The sequence below is a fragment of the Lacerta agilis genome, chromosome 11, assembly GCF_009819535.1.
Source record: "Lacerta agilis isolate rLacAgi1 chromosome 11, rLacAgi1.pri, whole genome shotgun sequence".
NCBI lineage: Eukaryota > Metazoa > Chordata > Lepidosauria > Squamata > Lacertidae > Lacerta > Lacerta agilis.
The window spans coordinates 58,872,991-58,894,621 of NC_046322.1; the positions used below are offsets into that span (position 1 = coordinate 58,872,991).

At 42.5% G+C, this 21,631-nt stretch overlaps 1 protein-coding gene across 1 annotated transcript in view; it reads right to left on the reverse strand.

Moving 5' to 3' along the window:
- Positions 1-21,631, reverse strand: part of RORB (RAR related orphan receptor B) — a 153,213-nt gene that overhangs the window by 18,293 nt on the left and 113,289 nt on the right. Inside the window, exon 4 of the mRNA XM_033164366.1 lies at positions 20,660-21,061. Coding sequence (XP_033020257.1) covers positions 20,660-21,061 — 402 coding nt within the window. The remainder of the gene's footprint in view (positions 1-20,659; positions 21,062-21,631) is intronic.

Genomic DNA, 21,631 nt, shown 5'->3' on the forward strand with positions numbered 1-21,631 from the left:
TAAAAAGGTAACAGACTCTTTTGTGGTCAAGAAAATAGTGGGGAAATGCATTTTTTTAAAAGGGTGGAATGAATGAATGGCTTATAAACACCCCCAAAAGAAATCAGGATAAATTCAGGAAGCTTGCTCCTTGTCAGATAACATCCTTGCAAATCAATAAGAATGAATGCTCAATAAAAAATGGATATAATCTAATTTCTACAAGCAAAACAGGATGAATGCTCAATATATAGGTTGTCTGCAGGAGCCTTGGAAAACAGTGAATGAGACATTCTGTAATATAGCACAATAGCTATATTCTACCATATTGCACAACTGCTGAAAAAGTCAGTAAGACACAACGAGGACACTCAATATGAGCTGAGCTGAGCTGCTTCTCTGCTCAAAATGGCCCTCGTTTTGCCATTTAGAGCAGAGAAGCAGCTCAGCTCAGCTCATGGATCTGGCAGTATGCATTATTTAATTAATCCATTTATTTAAAATATTCATGATCCAAATATGCATAGCAGTATAAAACAGAAATAAATAAAAACCATTAATACCAAGTACAACATGTGTATGGAGAAGCAGCAAAAACTATAAGGCACAATGAAGCAGAATAAACATTAAAAATTCCATGGCAAATAAACGGTGTCTTGTCTTAGCACCGAAAAGATTTTAATTATGGCACCAAAGATCAACTTGTATAACATACTTCCACTAAAGAAGGCACTCAGAGAAGAACCTCAAATGAAGACTTTTAAGACATGGGAAGAGTTGTTCTATTAGGTATTTGGGTCCCAAGCCATTTAAGACTTCAAAAGTAGGTGCCAGATCCTAGATTTGGCTTTAAGGTGAACAGGCAGTTCTTCCAATAAATTGTGTAATCCAAATCTACTTGGCTGAACCAGCCAGAATTTTGGAAGCCAATTTCTACTTCAAGTCATCTTCAAGGACAACACCACATACAAGACAGTACAGAAATCCAGCTGCATGGATCCAGAGCATGGATCACTGTGACCAGGCGACCCTTGCAGAGGCAGGCAAAAGGCCACTGAGGACACCTGGGCGGCCAAAGATCAGCCTTATGGTTTGTGTCCCATAAAGACTGTAAAGTATAAGTATAGATATATATTTTAGGATCTGTGGTCACTGTGAGACCAAGTACCATTCTAGTTTCACCCAATGCACCCTGCTAAGTGATCCCCGTCACTTCACATGCTTCTTGTAAAAGGACAGATTTCCATATGGCAGCAATGTAGGCACAGATTCACATTCACAGTGTGCATATGCACTCCTTGCTACACATGCGGCCAATCTCAAATGGATCTGCACTGACAGCATTTTTAAAATAATAATGATAATAATAATAATAATAACAATAAAATCTCAATTTTTGGTAACAGGGCAAGATGTTGAAATTCCAACCAAACCTCTAAAATCCTGGCCATTGAGCCACTGCATACAAACAGCTTTCCAAGCAATAACTGAAATCATGCAGAGAATTCCAAGCAACCTCCACAAAGTAGCCAAAACCACTTAACAACCGCCTTGCACTATTATTGATCGGCATAGCTAATATTTACACCTTTGAAGCACTGCTCCTCTTAAACTATTTTGTCTCATAAATGTTAGTTATCTTGAAATAAGTTGGTTCAGCAGCTTTTCCTGTGTATTTGGCATTTGAAGTTAAAGCCCTCTGCTGCTCCACATCATAGCTTTCTGTACATGTGGCCATTGTTCCTCAGGATGATGGCAAACCTCCATCAAGGTGTGCAAAGCAGAAGCAGCCACTGCCAGCAAGGCTCTGTGTGCTGGCATCTGAAAACAAGACAGGTGCAAAGGCAGACTCGAGATTCTTGTGCCGCAGGCCAGCGGAGCTGGAATGTATCACAGAAAGGCTGTGCTTGGACTCAGGGGACCCGAGTCTGACAGCTCATTCTGTGGGCTGATTAGAGTTACATAAGCATCGGAGGCTGCTTGCTTGCTTAGTTGGCATTGATGAAAGAGAGAAAGGGATTAGTCTTAGAATGGAAGACAGTGGGCTGAAAGGTCTTTTGAAAAAGCCACAAAAAAGCTAGAGATGAAGAGTCCAAGTTAATGTGAGCTTTTTCATAGACTAGCCAACAACAGAACACAGGCCAGTTAAAGTGGGTGGGCGGGTAAGAGGAGCAGAGATCTGTTTTTACCCCGACACTTCAGAATGAATGCAACTTTCTATCACATCAAGAGGCCTGGTGCCTCAACCAGTAAAGTCTCCATGATCCACATTTCCTGCTATTCAGAATCCCCACGTTATGTTGACCATGGAGAATACTTACCACAAAACTTCTTGTTCACTGGTTAGAATTACTTTCTTTATGTAGAACTACAGCAGGTAACACTCAAATTATTTTCTTCAGATCATTTGGATGAGTCTTCACTATCAGATTATTATTTCCCCTTTCCTTCTTGGAGAAGAGTAACCCTTTCCCAAACAGAGCTAGTGAGGAGAAATGGAAATGCTGAGAAAGGAAAAAGGAAACTTCTCTTCCAGTGCTGCAGAGACAAAGTGGACAAGGAGTGTGGGGAGGGATCTTAAAGATCATCCAGTCCACTGCCCCTTGATGGGGCACGCCCTGCCCCAGTGAGCCCAAAAGATGGGGTTTGGTGGGGCACGCTCATCCCGGTTAAGTACGGGAACACCTATCTCTTCATCAAGCAGAACGTCAGGCATCTCCAGTTTTCTGCATTTTTCATGTGTGATCAAACTTAACCAGTCTCTGTCCTTATTTCTCTCCCCCTCCCACCACAATCCTCTCAATTTTTATTCTGTTGCTCTCGTACACTAGTTGTTTCATTTTGCATTAATTTCATCTCATGGGACTCAGTGCTAATATCATAAATTATGGACGGATCTAACCCTCAGGAAGGGTTAAGGTATGGTTTGGATAACCTATATGGACACATAACGCCTTACTTTTAACATTCACAATGTGTTATTAAAATATGACACCAGAGGGTGGTACAGAGCAAGCAGCAGTAGGGAGACAGCATTGTGGAGGAAAAAACAAACAAAGGTACTAAATGTTTTATTTTACAAGTGACATTTTAGAACAATATATCGAATATGGTTCTAATAACATTAAATAGGTCAGGGTAGATCCAGCCTATGTTGCCATTTGGGGAAGGAAGGGATTTTACATTATATTCAGCAGAGAAACAATTTATGACTCTCCTTTGTGGCACTCAGTAAAAAGTGACCTGGGTTCACATTTTTCATAGCTTAGCCCAGGACAAATTATTGCATTTCAATTTTTATCCAAAATCATACCTGTGAAATATAAAGTGCCAAGGATTTATAGTATACCTGTATCTACTCATAAGTCTGGACTCTCTATATGCTATATAAAGGTAAAAGGACCCCTGAATGTTAAGTCCAGTCGCGGAAGACTCTGGGGTTGTGTCACTCATCTCGCTCTATAGGCTGAGGGAGCCGGTGTTTGTCCTCAGACAGCTTCCAGGTCATGTGGCCAGCATGACAAAGCTGCTTCTGGTGAACCAGAGCAGCACACGGAAATGCCGTTTACCTTCCTGCTGGAGCGGTACCTATTTATCTACTTGCACTTTGATGTGCTTTTGAACTGCTAGGTTAGTAGGAGCAGGGACCAAGCAACAGGAGCTCACCCCGTCGCGGGGATTCAAACTGCCGACTTTCTGATTGACAAGCCCTAGGCTCTGTGGTTTAGACGACAGTGCCACCCGTGTCCCTATACAGGCAATGCTTAAAATGGGCTAGAGTGATGCCTTACTTTAGTTGCTGCACTAATATACAGAGTCAACAAGTGCTTCTGCATTGTGTGGAAATGTCCTAAGTCAGTGACAGCATGGTCAGTTCACACATGATGTAGAAGTACATATTGGCAGTTCTCCATATCGTGACCACACCAGGTATAAATGGAAGCTATTTCAATTGTTCTCAGCTCAGCATGCTTCAGACTTAGGTTGCTGGGTTGCTATTTGAATTGCAGGTAGATGCAGGGGCGTTTCTAGCCCCCTGGCTGCCAGGGGCGGCAAGCCAAGAGGCACCCCTGGGGGCGGGGCATTGCGGCATGTGCATGCGTCATGACGTCATGACGCACGTGCACAGCGCGATGCCACGCCCCTGGGGATGCCCCCGCAGGGGAAAAAAAGGAAAGCAAAGCGGGCGCTTGAACGCGCCAGCTTTGCTTCCTTTTCTCTCCCTTTTGGAGCCCAAAGGGGCGGCCGAAAGGGGGGGGAGAAGCAAACAGGCGCGTTTAAGCGGCCGTTTGCTCCCCCCCTTTCCCTTTTGGACGCTTCTTTCGGCGCTGGCTGGGCTGCGCCTCTGCAGCCCAGCCGGCACCGAAAGAAGCGACCGAAAGGGGAGAAAAGCGCCCGTTTGCTTCCCCCCCCTTTTCATTTTCGGACACTTCTTTCGGCGCTGGATGGGCTGCGGCTCTGCAGTCCAGCCGGCACCGAAAGAAGCGTCCGAAAGGGGAGAAAAGCGTCCGAAAGTGAAAAGGGGGGGAAAGCAAACGGGCGCTTTTCTCCCCTTTCGGTCACTTCTTTCGGTGCCGGCTGGACTGCAGAGCCGCAGCCCATCCAGCGCCGAAAGAAGCGTCCGAAAATGAAAAGGGGGGGAAGCAAACGGGCGCTTTTCTCCCCTTTCGGCTGCTTAAACGCGCCTGTTTGCTTCTCCCCCCCCTTTCGGCCGCCCCTTTCGGCTCCGCAGCCCAGCCAGCACTGAAAGGGGCGGCCGAAAGGGGGGGGGGAGAAGCAAACAGGCGCGTTTAAGCAGCCGAAAGGGGAGAAAAGCGCCCGTTTGCTCCCCCCTTCCCCTTTTGCCGCCGTTCGTTCCGTCGCCCCAGGAGCAGCAGCACCGCACACACTGTGCGCTGCTGCTCCCACGGCGACAGAGCGAGCGGCGGTGAGCAGGGTGAGCAGCGGCGGGTGGGGGTGTCAAGCGGCGGCCCCTCCCACCACTCCCCACGCACCACCGGTCACCCCGGGAGGAGCAGCGCTGCACGGACGGGGTGCTCGCTCGGCCGAGCGAGCACCCCGTCCGTGCAGCGCTGCTGCTCCCGGGGTGACGGAGGGAGCGGCGGCGCGTGGGAGTGACGGGAGGGGCCGCCGTTTGACACCCCCACCCGCCGCTGCTCACCCTGTCACTGGGGGCGTACCGCCCCTACCGCCCCTCCCCAGCGACGCCCCTGGGTAGATGTGGTATACATTCTTCCAGTGTTACAATCTGTGCCATGGAAGTGAATCCTAGATGATGGAAAAGTGACCCTCCACCCGCTTTGAGTTCCATAGGGATTGTGTAATGCAAAGGTGCAGCAAAATGACAGTCTGTGGCTTAGAGGGCTCATGTCAAAACTGGAGTTATATAGTACACAGCTTTCAAAATAGCAACTGACCTTTTCTATTTCTGATTTCAGTAGATTCTCTTCCTGACACCATAGTCCCTTATTTTTAGACTACAGCAGACTTTTCCACAGAAGAGTATCTTCAAAGGTTACTTACAGCTAAGATGTGAGTTTCACTGAAGGCTTAAATAAAATATCAGCATCATGAACATGTACAGAAAAGGAGCATTATCAGTTAGATCTTAAGATGCTGTTAAAATGATAGTTATTTACTTCAGTAAGAAAGCACCAATTTATTATATACTGGATTTACACTTCATGCTACAGCCCATATTTTATTTCCGTTTCTTAAACCTTATTGGCTTTGTGAAGTACCAGCTGCTCAAAATTCTCAACTTCATCTCTGTAGCTCTTGGAAAGTGTGAAGGATTTTTTTTTTTTTGCCAAAGATAGGTTGCCTCCTACAAGCCCGAGAAATAAACTGATTTGCTTTTCTCTGTGAGTGTTAAATGTCATTTGCCTAAAACCATGAAATTTGGAGCCTAATTCAGAGTTGGGGAATGGTCATGATCACACAGATACAGGCTCAAACTACATTTTACATGGAGATCCGTATTTTACCTCAGAGTAAAAAATCACCCAGGTTTTAAGATTTGTCAAAAGAAGAGTGAATGGACAGAGGCTACAAAACCCCTTTCTCTCTGCTAGTTATTTTTCAGCTCATAATCATTCCAAATTGTGTTTTCACCTACTGGGAGCTTAAAGATATGGTGAAAAAATGGGGATCAAGATGAAGAAACATTGTGGGGGTGTGTGGGGGTGTGGGGAGTGTTTATGAGTTGGGAAAGGACCAGAGAGAAAAGGGTTAAGCAACTTCTGGCTTATTAGACTCCAGACTGATTATTGCCTTAAAAATTCTCTCCATCTGAAAATGAGCAGAGGGTAAAGGATTAAGCTGCCCCTCTCCATCTTCCCTCCCTCTGCCTAGACTGACCTTGGGTCCTGTGCTGTTCAGACTGTTCATGGGAGCAGTGCCTTCATCTCAGAGATGCCTTGTGTCAGAAGTAGGATGCCAAACAAATGAGGCCTATAGATGGGACTTGTTATTTCAAAGGAAGTCTATGCCACTTTCTTCCCTATGTTCCTTTAGCAAGCAGTGTATTTTGTTGCATAGTTTTGTGGTATTTTTAACATTTCCTTGTTTTATAGGAAGCCGTACACTAAATTTAGGAGCACAAGCTCAAAAGCAGTAAAGCGCTTTCCTGGATAAAGTAAATAAACACACTTAGAAATGAATACCTAAGATCCTTTTTTCACTTTGACCTTTTTTTTGCTTCATTTCCTGATTCTTATTAATTATTTACTTAGGACAATTTAATTCAGTCTGTTTTAGGAGATGGCATTTTCTGTTTAAAATTTGAATGTGCAAAAATCTGAAAGAAGAAGGGAATTGTAGTTAGAACTCCTAATATCTTGCAGTGAAATCTATTAAGAAAGGGTAGAAAATGGGTGGGGGTGAGCACTGGTTAGGTAAAAAGGTAAAGGACCCCTGGATGGTTAAGTCCACTCCAAGGTGACTATGGGGTGTGGTGCTCATCTCATTTTTTGGGCCAAGGGAGCTGGCATTTGTCCACAGACAACTTTCTGGGTCATGTGGCCAGCAGGACTAAACCGCTTCTGGCGCAACGGGACACCATGATGAGTGCCAGAGCGCACAGAAATGCCGTTTACCTTCCTGCCGCAGTGGTGCCTATTTATCTACTCGCTTTCGAAGGTTCCCCCTCTTTCCCCTGCAGTGCTGACCCTTCACAACCTTTCACTTTGATATCCTGCAATCTTGGTCGGATCATTTTTATAAATAGACAATCAGAATAAAAGTACCCAGGAAACAAAAAAAAGATGCTTAAAAATGAAAGAAAGAAAAAGTTACAAACCTTTCCTAGGTTTGAGATTTCTGAAAGTCTGAAAATTTCACAATTTGTGGCTTTCTCCACAAAAAGCCATTTTCCTTTGAAGCTTCACTACTCAGCAGAAAGAATGGAATCTGCTTAAAACTGCAGCACATCCTTGACTTCCTTATCACAAGTTGGTGTCAGTCAGTCAATTGACCAGTAGGAATGTTGGTGGAAGACTAACAGCACCCCCTGCTGGTGTTTGGGGCAGAGCTTTTTAAAAGAGATTTCCCAAAGTTGTTGAGCTGCCCAGCAACCCCCGTTATGCCCTACAGCCCCCTGTGCGCCCGGTTTCCTACGCCACTACTGTAACTGTAATGGAGAGAGATCCGTAATGTGGCATAAAGGTCAGACACGTCTTTGGCCCCATAATGTGTTTCAGCGTACGGCCCTCATGTCGTTTTATTTAGGTCTTTTCCGCCTGGCCCAAGAACAAGCTGTTCAGAGCCCAGCATGCTAAATGTGTCTCCGCAGCACCTTCTTTCTTTCATTTGTTCCTCTTTTCTCTTGAGAGAGCCCTGCTTTCTTAGCATCCACTTCTTATGCACAGGGAATAACAGAACTTTGAAGTATGTCTCCTAAAATACTGATAATCATCCTCAATTAAAATGAATAATGAATTTTAATTTGCTACTTACCCTTAGGATACAGCTGAGTAGCTAAGAGCTCATTTCAGCTTATACACTGACTTGAGTTCTCTTAGGGATCCATTTTGAATTAATGCTGCATTGGCTCCATAGCTTCATTCTGGTGCTTGGAAGTATTTATTTGTATCATTTTTATCACACATTCCCTTTCTTAACTAGAACTAATATTACTGGCCCCAGCGCTTCAGTACTGCTAGGTCATTTGTGATAAATGACATGCTTCTGAACCCCAGTCCAAAAGGCTGGCATATATTTTTCTGGAGGAGCTAAGAGTGGGACTGCACCAGGAGAAAAGTCAGTGAACCAGAGGCAATTAGTTGCATTAGTTTTATAAATGGAATTTACAGCAACAGAGATTAAGCTACAGATGAGCTTTGCTACAGGATTCTCTGCTGATGTTTAAGAGACACTAACAACAGGATTTGATGAGCTCAAGTTCAGGTTTCTAAACAGGGACAATGGGGATCTTCATTTTGGGTCACCCAATAACACTTATTCTCATGTGAACATATCAGTAGTTTTAAGGAAAACACTCGTGGGCTGTAAATACAACAGGATAAACATTTCTTGTTGACGGCATCTTTGCTTGATGGCTTGTATCTCACATCAGGCCTGGCAAGGCTGAGCATGGTTTTGCCCAAAACAGGCTCTGAAGCCTGGCAGGCCAGAGGATCCCCACCCATGGACAAACGGAAGGGGCTAGCCCTAGTCTCACGATGGATTGCTTTTCATTTCTCATGACTTACTGATTTATTTAAAATATTCCTCTACTGTACTGCCTTTCATTTAAAAAGAAACAAAGCAATGCTTAAAGGTAGAATCACAACAATTTGTGAAAAGACATGAAAAGTACCGCAAGGCAAGCAGCAACTCTTGAGCCAGTGCAGTTCACAGTAAGATGATTTTACTGGCAAGCAAAGTGTTCCTCTACTGCTCTGTTCAAACATTATAGCAAAGCTACAGGTGCATTTTGTAATGTTTTTCAGTGGCAGGGATGCCTTTCCCACAGCAGCAGTCAAGGCTAACTATAGAGCAAAGCTGGTTTTGAGGACCTAAAAACTGACTGTACCACCTTTTTGCTGCTCCTTGGGTAGTAAGGATGCTTAATTTGATTCTGTCAATTGCAATTAAAACACATCTGATCTGCACCTCCTGGACTAATGTGTGTATCAGAACTAACGTCATCACTTGGATTTCATACACCTCTGAATATTGTGATGCAAGAGTGAGACTCCAAAATTATGCAAAATGCATATTTCAATATGGTGTTGTTGTTTTTAAATAGCATTTAAACATGTGCTTAAACACAACTTTTATTTTAAAAAAATGAAGATTAAGCTTGAAACATGACAGAAAAGACTTATGGATAGTGTTTTTAATGTTTTTAATTGTGGCAGGGAAAACCCAGCCAGGTGGCTGGGGTATAAATAAATTATTATTGATAATAATAATTAGCAGATGGGAAATTCACACAGATCAGAAAGCTTGAACTTTGGCATAGAGGGAGTTGCTTAGCCCGCGTGTATAGCAGTGGAGGCTGGTCTCTTAAGAGGAGTGGGGGGGGCACATGTCCACCGCCCTCGGCCCGCCTTCAGCTAGCCCTCCCTTGCCTGCCTTCTTACAGCCAAGCCAGTAGGTGGCACTGCTTGTTAGTTGCCTCTTCCTTAGTCTAACTGTAGCTCTTGCAGAACTCCAGGGAGCAGGATGGATACAAAACTAGAAGGAGTCTGTTTTGCTTGTCATGGGCTCTTGCTCCACCTACTGTTGGTCTTCTTGCCTTCTTCCCAGCCAGCCCCATTGGGCTCCAGCCACTACTTACAAGAAGGAATTGCCTATGTAGAGACACCCAAAAGGGAACACACAGAAACTGGCAGAGCAATCACAGACACATTCTGGGGCAGAAATGGCTTTTCTTTGAAAATATGCTGAGAAGTTGTAGCCTGTCCCCCCCAGTTAAACTAATTTAGCTTTCTGCCTGTGAGCTGCCTTTTAAGCAGTCTTGATTTTTGAAAAGCAGTATGTTATGTTTGTAGGTGCTTTTTATTTCATTTTAACAGATATTTGTAAACTGCCAACTCTTAAACATCAAAATCATTAAAGCTTTAAAACTTTAAAATCTTTAAAATATTAAATTTTCAAAATGCAGAACAAATGACCAGCACTGAAGCAAATTCTCTAAAAATGTTTGGGAAAACAAATAGGTTTTTGGTAGGCAATGGAATATAAGGATTGCATGTGCCTATTTGATTTCAATGGGAACTTCAGAGCTCAAGTTGCTTTTCAGAGTACAGTGGAACCTCGACTTACGTACGGCTCTACTTACCGGTACGTATGATTCCAGTTACGACCTTCAGTAGGTGCTTCGACTTACGAACTTTCCTCTAGATATGAACAGAGGCCTTGCCAGCAGCCTGGAGCTCACCTGGCTGGCTGCGGAGCACTTGTTTTTGTTACTGTGTGGCACCCACTGCAGCTACTGGTTGATTGTGTGACTGCATAAATGGATAAAAGCCCCCCCCCCCCATCCAAACAATGACTACTGTATCATCAGTGCACGTAAGGGGGGAAATGTTAATTTTTTTCATCTACTATACTGTCTTATTTATTTTATAGTACAGAACATTGATTATTGCCTTCATTTTATGGATCTATGGTCTCGTTAGACAATAAAATCCGTGTTAAAGTGCTGTTTTAGGGGGTGTTTTTCATCGTCTAGAACAGATCAATTCACTTTTCCATTACTTTCTATGGAAAAGTGCAACTCAACTTATGTACGTTTCTAGTTATGACCGGACCTCCAGAATGGATTATGGTTGTAAGTAGAGGTTCCACTGTATATTGAATAGCATAATATCCGTTGGGGAAAGAGGAGGTGTTAGGAGGGAGCATTTTTTTGTTTTTGTTTTTGCCTCTTTCTACTCTTGATCTGGACAGAAGTGCTTTTACAAAATAAAAATGGAGAAGTAGCTTCTGGATTTTTTATGGTCAAGCATCTGAAGAATGAAACCCACTCAACAGTAGCGTGCACCTTAACCATTTAAAAAAATTACTCAGATCCTCATGAAAACTAAGGAAATTGTTGCACTACCCAAGCAAAACATGTTGATTTCCAATCCAATGGGAAAGTTCTATTGTTTCCTTACTGCCTTCACCTTATTCTGTTATTATCTGCAGTAGTGCTGTTGTAGCTCACCCACACTCCCACACCCTACAGGTTGAGAATAATATTTCATGCATTTGATGAAGTAGACTGGTGTCCACCGCGTAATAAATCTTTTATAGCACAATTCATGTCTTTTCAGAAGTAAGTCCTATTGAATTCATTGCTGCTTACTCTCAGGTAAATTGGGTTAGGATTGCATCCTTAAAGTTGCCACAGGTCTGTTTCATTTTTGCTGCAAGAGATGTAACACAGATAGATCCCCTTCTGGAATTTATTTGCACCTCATTTAAGTGACCAACATTGCACTTCCTAGTATATGCAGCAGATGAAACAGATTCTAACCTCAAATATTATATCCAATAAGGAAAACACCATTCTGAAACAGCAAATGCTACTTTGGATAATTTTCGTTATGTTCTTTGAAACATTCTCCCTCTCACACTTGCATGCTCCCCCTGCTTAATATTTCAGGAATATTATAAGAAGAAATTCATATCAAGCCTGTATCAAAAACATTGTTATTTGCACACTCCCTTTCTGTGCCACCAAGTTCTTCTTTACTGCCACACATGCGGAAGAAAACAACAGCAGCAGCAACAACCCACCCACCCCACCCCAAACATTAGACAAGAGGAGCAGGACACTAAGACTTGGAAAAAGAAACCATAAATACACTTGAGAATATATATGGGATGGGGCATGTCAGCATCAAATTGTTCCCCCCAAAAGGGGGGACCCTGAAATGATTCTCTCTCACACACACAATTTGTACTCTGAATGTGGACTCAGACCTTATCCTCTTGTCCCTTAGTAGTTATTTTTAAAGTGGTTACCTCAGAAATTATAGGCTTGTTGCTTGCTTCCCACATTAAAAAAATTATTGTATTTATATCCCACCATTTCACCCAAGGAACTCAAGGTGGTGTACATGGTTCCCTCCTGATTTAATCCCTGTGAAGTAGGCTAGGCTGAGAGGCAGTGACTGGCCCAAGATCCTGGTCCAACACTCTAACCATTACACCACACTACCACCTACGCCACTGCTCTGTTACCCCTGCCTTCACGGGCTAAATGGCAGAGGCTCAGCTTCTCACAGGCAGACCTCATTGTTCCTTTCTCTGCTTCCACTCTCTTGGATGGAAAGATGTGTTGCGTATCGAGGACCTCAAGCCACCCCCCAATGACTTGACACAGGAGACATAATTTTTGTTTGGGTTTTTGGCAATAATTTAGGCCACAGACATCTCTCCAAATTCTCTCCTTTGCCCTCTTATGGGGTAAGTCCTGCTAAAGACTTCCATAATGACTGTGGAAGGAATGCCTATTCCCCTTGATTGTCCTGGACAATGTCTTCCTATAACCATAGAGGGAATGTTTGGTGCTTTCAATTTTCTATTCAGTTACCCGTTTCTAGCTCATATTCTCTTTTCCCTTTTGCTATGAGTGGTGGGTTTTCTTCAGTTATTTCTCTCTGGATAGCAAGTTCTCTTGCAGTCAGAGTTTCCTTAGAATCTCAAGTATGAATTTATGATTAGGGAAATTCTTTCATTTCTCTGGAAAAGGGATGCCTCAGGTGATTATCAGAAGAAGCCCCCGCCCTAGCCCCCTCCTCCTCTTGTTTGCAAATTCTTCTAGCAACAATTTTTATTTCAAGGATGCTTCAAACATTGTAAACAATTATTTTCTGCAACTTAAGAATTTGGGATGGACAGATCTGTCAGTTTTGGTTTCTCTCTGTTCCACATTTTTCTAATTTTAAATTCGGCTCTCCATATTTTTTGCAGCATTTTGTGATTTTTAAAAAGACCCTCAAGAAAAATAGAGTGCAATTTAGTGTGAATTTCCCCTAATAAGCACATTGTTGTATGCAGTTTTGACTAATTTCCTCTAATATGCATATCAATGCAGACTTTTCTCATAGATGCATTTCTGTACACATTATATGCTTGGAGAAACACATTGCAAAATGCAGAAAAGTACAAATTTTGAGTGGGATGTGGGTGGCGCTGTGGGTTAAACCACAGAGCCTAGGGCTTGCTGATCAGAAGGTTGGCAGTTCGAATCCCCGCAACAGTGTGAGCTCCCATTGCTCGGTCCCAGCTCCTGCCCACCTAGCAGTTCAAAAGCATGTCAAAGTGCAAGTAGATAAATAGGTACTGCTCCAGTGGGAAGGTAAACGGTGTTTCCGTGCGCTGCTCTGGTTCGCCAGAAGCGGCTTAGTCATGCTGGCCACATGACCCGGAAGCTGTACGCTAGTTCCCTCGGCCAGAAACGCGAGATAAGCGCTGCAACCCCAGAGCAGGACACGACTGGACTTAATGGTCAGGGGCCCCTTTACCTTTACCTTTTTACAAATTTTGAAGGATACCTGGATTTCAGTTCACATATTGATTTGAGAGGTGCATATTAGGTAGTTTCTCAGTGGGCAATGATTGGCAGAGCCAACGTTTTCTAGCTTTCTCCCCATACTCCTCCCTGCTGAGCTGCACAAGGGAATAACTGAGGCCACATTCATACCATACATTTAAAGCACTATTATATGACTGTAATAGTCATGGCTCCCCCAAAGAACCCTGCAAGTTGTAGTTTGTTTTAGGTGCTGAAAGTTGTTAGGAGACCCCCTATTCCCCTCGCAGAGCTACCATTCCCCAAGTGGTTCAACAATTAGTCCCTCTTCCCAGGCAAACCTGGGGGTTGTAGCTCTGTGAGGGAAAGGGGGGTCTTCTAACAACTTTCAGCACCCTTAGCAAACTACAGTTCCCAGAGATCTTTGACGGAAGACGTAACTGCTTCAAGTGACATGATAGGGCTTCAAATGTTTGGTCTGGTTCTGGCCTCTGAGTAAGGAAGAGGAAGGTGACAGGTTGTCCTTCCCTGGACAGATTGTAAGTAGGCAGGCTGATGTGGTCATACCAACATGTCAGGCTGATGTGGTCATACCAACATGAAACAAAAATAGATGCAACTTTCAGTGGTGGAAAATAATGATTTGTAAAATATACACAGTTTTTCTAGTTAGCATATGGAACAGGAAACCTGTGTGACATGTTTCCCATACTTTAGCAAAGCAAATAAATACTTATTTCTGAGCAATAATGGGAGAGTCAAATGCAGATATTGGACATGTGTTTTGGAAAATTCTGTATCTGTGGTTCACATAAAATATGCCCATTTTCTAACTACTTTCAATACATGATTTCAAAAATGAGCAGGACAATATCACTTCTGAAATGGCCCTAATCAAAATGGTGCCCTCCGTGGTGAATTGCAACTTCATTTTAGGAGCTGGTGGGACAAGTAGCCCAACTTATTCAGACCTGGGGCCCACTGTTATCACCAACCTTCAATATGGGATTCACTTTTTTTAACGCCCCCCCTCTCTCTCCAACACTCCCTCCTTCCCTTCTATAATCTTTCACTTCTAAAACCTTTTTTATCCTTCTAAAAACCAAGGTCCATTCATTTGATATCAGTATCTCACTATCAGCATATAATACATTTTAGAAAATATGCAAGTACCAGTAAGTAAATAAATATCAAACAGTCTTATGTGAAGCTCTAGGGGTCAAAAATCAAATAATGTAGTCTGCCAATTTTAAAATACCTTTGGCTCCAAGCCATTTCTAAAAGGTAAATGTACCTATGTCCCAAAGATCTCTTGTGCCAGTCCTAGGAGATTCCTCCGAGTTGGCAGAACAGCTGGGGAGTTCTGTGGGACCGGTTTTTGTCTTTCTTTTTAAACACCTCTAAAAACAAGTTGAGTGTGCTTGCATATACACTCCTTTGGATCATTGTCAACGTCATCCAAAGATCACAGGGTAGTTCACAACATAATAAAATACTGCTGAATATGTTGAGCTAAACATTTTGACATTTTTAATCTGTTTATCTCTGTGTGTGTTTTATTATAGTAGCAGTGATGCATCACACTGGAGCAGGACTAATTATCCTGGCTGCTTTGCAGAAACATTTTTATGAGAAAATTGCCCCCTCTCCTTCCAAATCTTTTGCCCTCAAAATGATGTGGCATAAACAAAACATGAAGTGTGTGTGGGGGGGGGGGGAGGCTCCAGCTCACTGTAGGCAGATGGTGTCTTCCACTCCCACTTGGAACACTCACTGCCATTCTAAACAAAAAGGAGGATATTTGAAAGGCTTTGGCACTAGTGTAAATTCATTAAACCTCAATTAGGAACACTGCCAAGGGCCATCATTTGTCAATTTTATAGTGACCTTATTAGATGGCCCAGAACATATGATGAACTGGATTAATTTATAGCAGGGATGCACAGCGTAAATCACTCTACTGTTTACTAGGAACTTTTTTTCTCACCCAAGAATAGCATGGCTATGTTAACTACAAAAGTTTTTTTTCTTTTTCTTTTCTCAATTTTATCACTGTGCTCTTTTTAATCCATTTTGTACTGGTACCCTTTTCTTTTTCTCTCTTCGCCCCAAAACACACATTATTATTTTTTAAATCTGTTCATCTTCCTAGCTCCCTCCCCCTACTCCATCCTGTGCTCTGTTGTATCACAGCCCAGCCCAGTCCACTCGCCTCTCATTTTTTCTCTGCACCACCATACATGTCTGTAACCCTCTCTAAGCTTCTCCCTCTTTCGCTTTCCCTTTACCTCCTGGTCTCTCTACAGCCTCATTTCCCCCTTTGTACCTCATCACATTCTCTTTTCCTTCCACCACCCCAGAGAGCTGCAGCTCCACTTCTGTTATTCCTCTTTTTTCCTTCCTTCTCCCATGGATTTCATTGCAGCCTCATTACTCTCAGCTATTCCTGAGACAGCACACATGTCTCTATTTTTCTCTCTGCACCCCACTGCCAGTGGAGGCTTGTCTGCTAGAGCAAACGGGGCACTGCCCTACCAATTGCTGTCTGCTCTCAGCCAGCCCCAATCTGCCTTCGTACTGACTTACATCCAGCCTAGGGATTGGTACTGCCTGACAGCTTCTTGCTCCTCTGTAGAACTTGTCACGGAGAGGATGGGGCAAATATAGAATTAGTTGGCTCTGCCTGTTGTTGACATCTCTGCCTTCCTCCTTACCAGACCAATAAGCACCTTTACTCTTTCTCCATCCCACAATTTTTCAGCATGTTGACTTTGGTGGCAATAGCATAAACAGCCTTCAACATCCAAACATAAATGACTTTCGCCCTCCCAGCATAAACAACCTTCAATACACACCAGAGAAATAATGTTGGAGAGGACTAGGCTGTGCAGCACAGCTGACCACAGCATGGTGATCTCCACTGTACACCCCCAAATTCAGAGTAGGAGCAACACAGCGGATGGGATGGAGTCTTTCCCCTATTTCCCCAGGTTTTCAACCCTTTTAACACAACCAACCAGAAGTGGTGAAGCCACAATACTAACTTTTAAAATGCAAAATACGCCTAATCTACACTTCCCCAAACAATATATGAACTGAAACTCATCTAACCTTCAAAATTTGGAGTTTCTGAATTTTGCGATGCGGTTCCCTAACCCAAAACTTGTTTATAAAAATGAATATATTGGGAAAACTGTGCATAACAACACTTATATTAATGAAAATAACTTACAAAATGGCATTAGGGAAGTTCATTGCAAACATTTGACTATTACACAAAGCTGCATACAAAAATGTGTACATTAAAGAGAAACATGCAATAAAATGCTGGTGAATTTTCATGAGAACTTTTAAAAGAAATCACAAATCAACATGGAAATGTGGTGAAGTGAATGTAGTACTGTGAAAAAGCATAAACAGAGAAAGGGCTAGATTTAGGGTTTGATTTGTGCATCCTGGGGATGGGGCAGTACAAGAGAGGCTGTTGAGAGAGAACAATATTGCATACACACTTTTTAAAGTGAGTTCCTTTTGTAGGACTTTGCAGACAAAACCCCCAGTCCCTAAACATTTAAACTTAGGGAAGTTTAGAAGAGTGGGAAATATGTGCCATTTTCAGGAGTGAACATTTAATAATGTTTAACAGTAATTTCTGAGTTGGTAGAAATTAGTAGATGGTAGATACTGTGGGAGAACTTCATTTAACATTGTTTTGTTTGACTTTAAATTTTGTTTTAGAAATGCAGAGGGAATCAAGTAATTTTTTTGTATTGTAATTTACAAGCCTTCATTCCAAGGATTGTTGAGAGCACTTAAGACTGTAATCATATGCATACTTTACTTGGGAATAATTCCTTTGGTACTAAGTGAGAACCACTTCTGAATAAATGGTCTAGGCACAGTTTAGCAAAGGCAGTAATATAGTTTACAGGGGGGATTGCACCCTTTGAATTTGTCTAGGCATGGTGTCAAAATAATTATTGAATATTATTAGAACTTTTAAATAGATACCCTGTTATTCGATTGCATCTCAATTGCATCTGCCTAGGCTGTAGTAGTAGTTAAATTACTCACTAGATGGCAATATTGATCCATATAAATATAGTTGAGATGCATACACAGGTTCTTTAAAGGAAGAGTAGAGTAATTAAAAATGATTTTCTATGTGGGATCTTAAAAAGTAGTTGTGGGGAAGAAAGATAAAAGGAACAGTAGCACAAGGAGTCCCTAGATGAATCAGTTTGTGTGCAACGAAGAAGCCTGGGTTGAAAGAAATTGCATAAAAGGGGGTGTATTCTGTAGCTAATTGATCAATGTCTAGTAAACACATTCAAACACGGGACAAGCTACTGCCTTGGGTAAATTCAGCAGAGTTCGAAGCAGTGGCATTTGCATGGCACCCAACAAGCACTTCTAAACTGCAAGCATAAACTGGCTTAAACGCCCACAGGGCATTCAGTCCTGGGAACACGCCAGGGATCTCTAATATAGCCTTTTAGCAAAAATTCTCAAGCTTCCTTGTAGGAAAAAAGTTTCCATACCAATTCAAATCAGCACAAGAAATTGGGGTGTTTCAATGAAAACAAAGACAAGGTATGTATAAGCATGTTTCGGTATAGAAGTATATGCCACCCTGAGCCCTGGAGATCTTTTCCACTTTGATGAATGTGTGGTGTCTTTGGAAAACAAATTGTGTTGTGTAAAACTCACACTAGGATTTCCAGCTCCTGTTCTAAAAGAGTCCCTGTGAGTTTTTAAGGACAACAGAGCAAGGAGTAACTTGGCATCTATGGGATGCAGCCTTTCAGCAGCACACCTGCTAAACTTTTCTTTGTCAAGCCAAGGCACAGGACCTGGCAATACTAGAACAAGCTTCGATTGGCAGACTTGCTTTAAAGGCAGCACAAGTAATCTGCATAGAGTGCTGAACATTCAAGGCTTTTATGCAGCTTTAAAGCAAAAGGAAGCATTGTTCAATTTTGCAAGGAGCTAAGCGCTATGATCCCAATCTGGAAAATGTGGTTAGAACCTTTTCAACTCTCAATCATGCTTTCTCATGGGATGGCCTGGGACCTAACAGGGTAGCTATTGTATTCTCCACCCCCTCCCAATCACTGACTCATACTTTGTTTATCACTAATGCAACTAGATCAAACGGATTTTAATATCACATTTCCATTTTTAAAATGTTGCAGTTATTACATGTTTTGGTTGGATTAGGACCAAGTCCGCCATTTCCAGGGGGGCTCCCTCCAATTGATGCCATATTTTTATTTGTACATTTTTATTTATCTTCATGCCAGGCAATGTCTTGCTTAAATTTCTGCATACCAGGCTGCTGTTAAAGGCACAAAAGCAAAGACAGACAAATGGTGGCAACCTCTTCTGTTCATGGTCAATTTCTAGGAAGGGAGGTACAGAGGAGGTTGTTTAGAAGACATGCCTGATGACCTGGAAGTCCTACCAGATGCAAAGGAAAACAGGGATACATCTGAGTGAATAATTAATCTTTAGCTACTGTACCTCCTTCTAGGAGTGTTGGAGAATATGGATGAAAGTGGAAAAGGAAGCAGACATTGCTTCAGTTTGAATGTTTGTCTGTGGTTAGAAATGTAAATTAGTCAAGCGAATGAAATAGGCAATTACTTTTTTAATTTGTTTCAATGTTTCCTTTCTGTTGAAATGAATGTGAGTTACATAAACTAGGTACATAAATAGTTATTACATTAAATAATGGACAGGGAGATGAATAACTTAGTCTTTGGCAGAAAGCGAACTGCAGCATAACAGAAACAGCACTGATTGCAACAAACACAGGTCAACATGGAAATTGTTGTCTTCTTAGTACCTTACTGACCCTTATCTCTGTAGGAAAGAACTCAGAAACTGGACTGCATTGCCAACTTCTAAGGAACAGGAATGACACGAGATCAACAGAAGGACTGGCTAAGCCAAACCGGAATTCATTTCCAGTGCTTTCTACCTGTTATCTCCCTCTAAAGGGAAGAAGCTAGTTCACGGGCTGCATCACCAATGCCACAGCCCATAAAATATGGTCTACCTCTTCCCTCAACATATTATATTTTAAAGCTCAAACTAATGAAATCCCCCTTTCCATGGTTGCGCACTGCATGGTTTTGTCTGTGGCAATCCATACTGGTTGAACAGTCCTTCTTCCCTGGTGGACTTGCCTGACAACACCTTTATACAACTTCTATGGCCAGGTCAAGACTTCTCATTCCTTCAGTCTCTTAGCACTTTTGGGAGTGGAATATTTAGGTTCTTTTGGCTTTTTAATATATGTACACTTTTAATATATGTATTTAATTATATGTACACTGCTTTCAGCTCTTTAAGGAAAGGTGCTGAAGAACTAAATATTTCAGCTGTTGCATTGGTGTCTTGGACATTTCTAGGAACAGCAAGTTCAAGCAGCTCTTATGTGGCGACTGGTTTGTATGCATTACCCTTAAATGAAAGGGACTTTAAGGGAGGATAAGTTTAAAAAATACAAGAGAAACTCTACCATGGATATCAGTACAATATGCATCATCTGAAAGCAAGGTAAACAACTGGTTGGTTTCTGTAATTAAAACATTTCTTATGAACAAAACATTGCTCACCAGGAAAACATCACTTTTCTTGCTATGTGAGACACCTAACAACAAGGTTATGAATCATCACCTTCACAGTTGAATAAATGATACCCTAACACATGAAACCACATCTTCCAAAGACTTTACAAAGACAGTATGAACCCATCTATTCGAGATCCGGAATGCAGTTTTACTGGTATAAATCCAGAGTGTTCAGTGCAAGATCAAACAACAATGTTGTGCATTGTAATTAATTTAAGAGTGAGTTCTATTAATGATCCACCTTCAGAGCTCTTTGTTGACAAGAATGTGTATAGTTGTCAAAAAGATCATTAAAGCCCTCCTGATAATGAGCTCGTTTGATACAAGCTCCCTATTTAGTAATTATCACTTGATTGATTCATCAGTGGCTCTGGTGTTTCAGCTTCATAAACAGATCATGAATTGCTCCATTTACGCAATGTAAACATTTTAGAATTCTGTTAACTGAATCCACAACAAACCCAGTCATACTTATGCCTCAGGACCAATCCACTCCAAAGGAAACTGCACGGTTAGAAATGCAAGCACACAGAGTCATTACGAGAGGTTAAAGGTAGACTTTTCTTACCTATTTCTGCCACGGTTATCCCAGGAGCTAATTGCCCATTGTTGCAAGAGCTATAGGTAAACAAGTTTGGTACAGAAGTGAGGTCATAGATAGGTTCCTGCTTGATCTGTTTGATTCCAGTCATGTCTAAGCCAGATTGATCTGGGGAGGGCTGGGCAGAATCCACATTGTAATAGCCTTCGGACTTTGGCAGGTCAATGACGTGCCCGTTTGAATAAGTGCCACCAGTTTCATTGTTTAGGTTGCTCAAGCCATTGGTGATGCTGTTGCTGTAGACTCGGGCCAAGGCTTCAGCCTCGCCACTTTGCTGCTGCCGCTGCTCCTGCAGTCGCTGTTGATGCTTCTGTACCTCAGCGTACAAGCTGTCCCTCTGCTTTTTGGACATTCTTCCAAACTTTACAGCTGAAACAAATCAACCAAAAAAACCCAGGCATTATTGGTGGTGGTGGTGACCTAAACGGCCTCGGCCCAGTACACCTGAAGGAGCGTCTCCACCCCCATCATTCTGCCCGGACACTGAGGTCCAGCTCTGAGGGCCTTCTGGCAGTTCCCTCCCTGCAAGATGTGAGGTTACAGAGAACCCAGCAGAAGGCCTTCTCGGTGGTGGCACCCGACCTGTGGAATGCCCCCCCCAGATGTCAAAGAGATAAACAACTGTATGACTTTCAGAAGACTCTAGTTTGGCTGATTATGTTACATAACTAGTATCCAATTTTAAGATCACTTTACTGTAATTTACTCTCTGTGGAGCCTCCTTTGAAGAGCAACCAGAACCTACAATTGGGCCACAATGCAGCCTCCAGCCTCCTAGCTGGGGGGTGGGGAGGGGAGTGCGGCTTTCACAGGCTGCTCCTTAAAGAACTTCCTAGTTTGTGTCAAAATCCTAAAGGCTCTGTGTTCAGAGTATCTGAAGATGCTCCTTCTACTAAATCATATGTGTTTTGAACTCCTACTGGAAATATTTCAAAATAT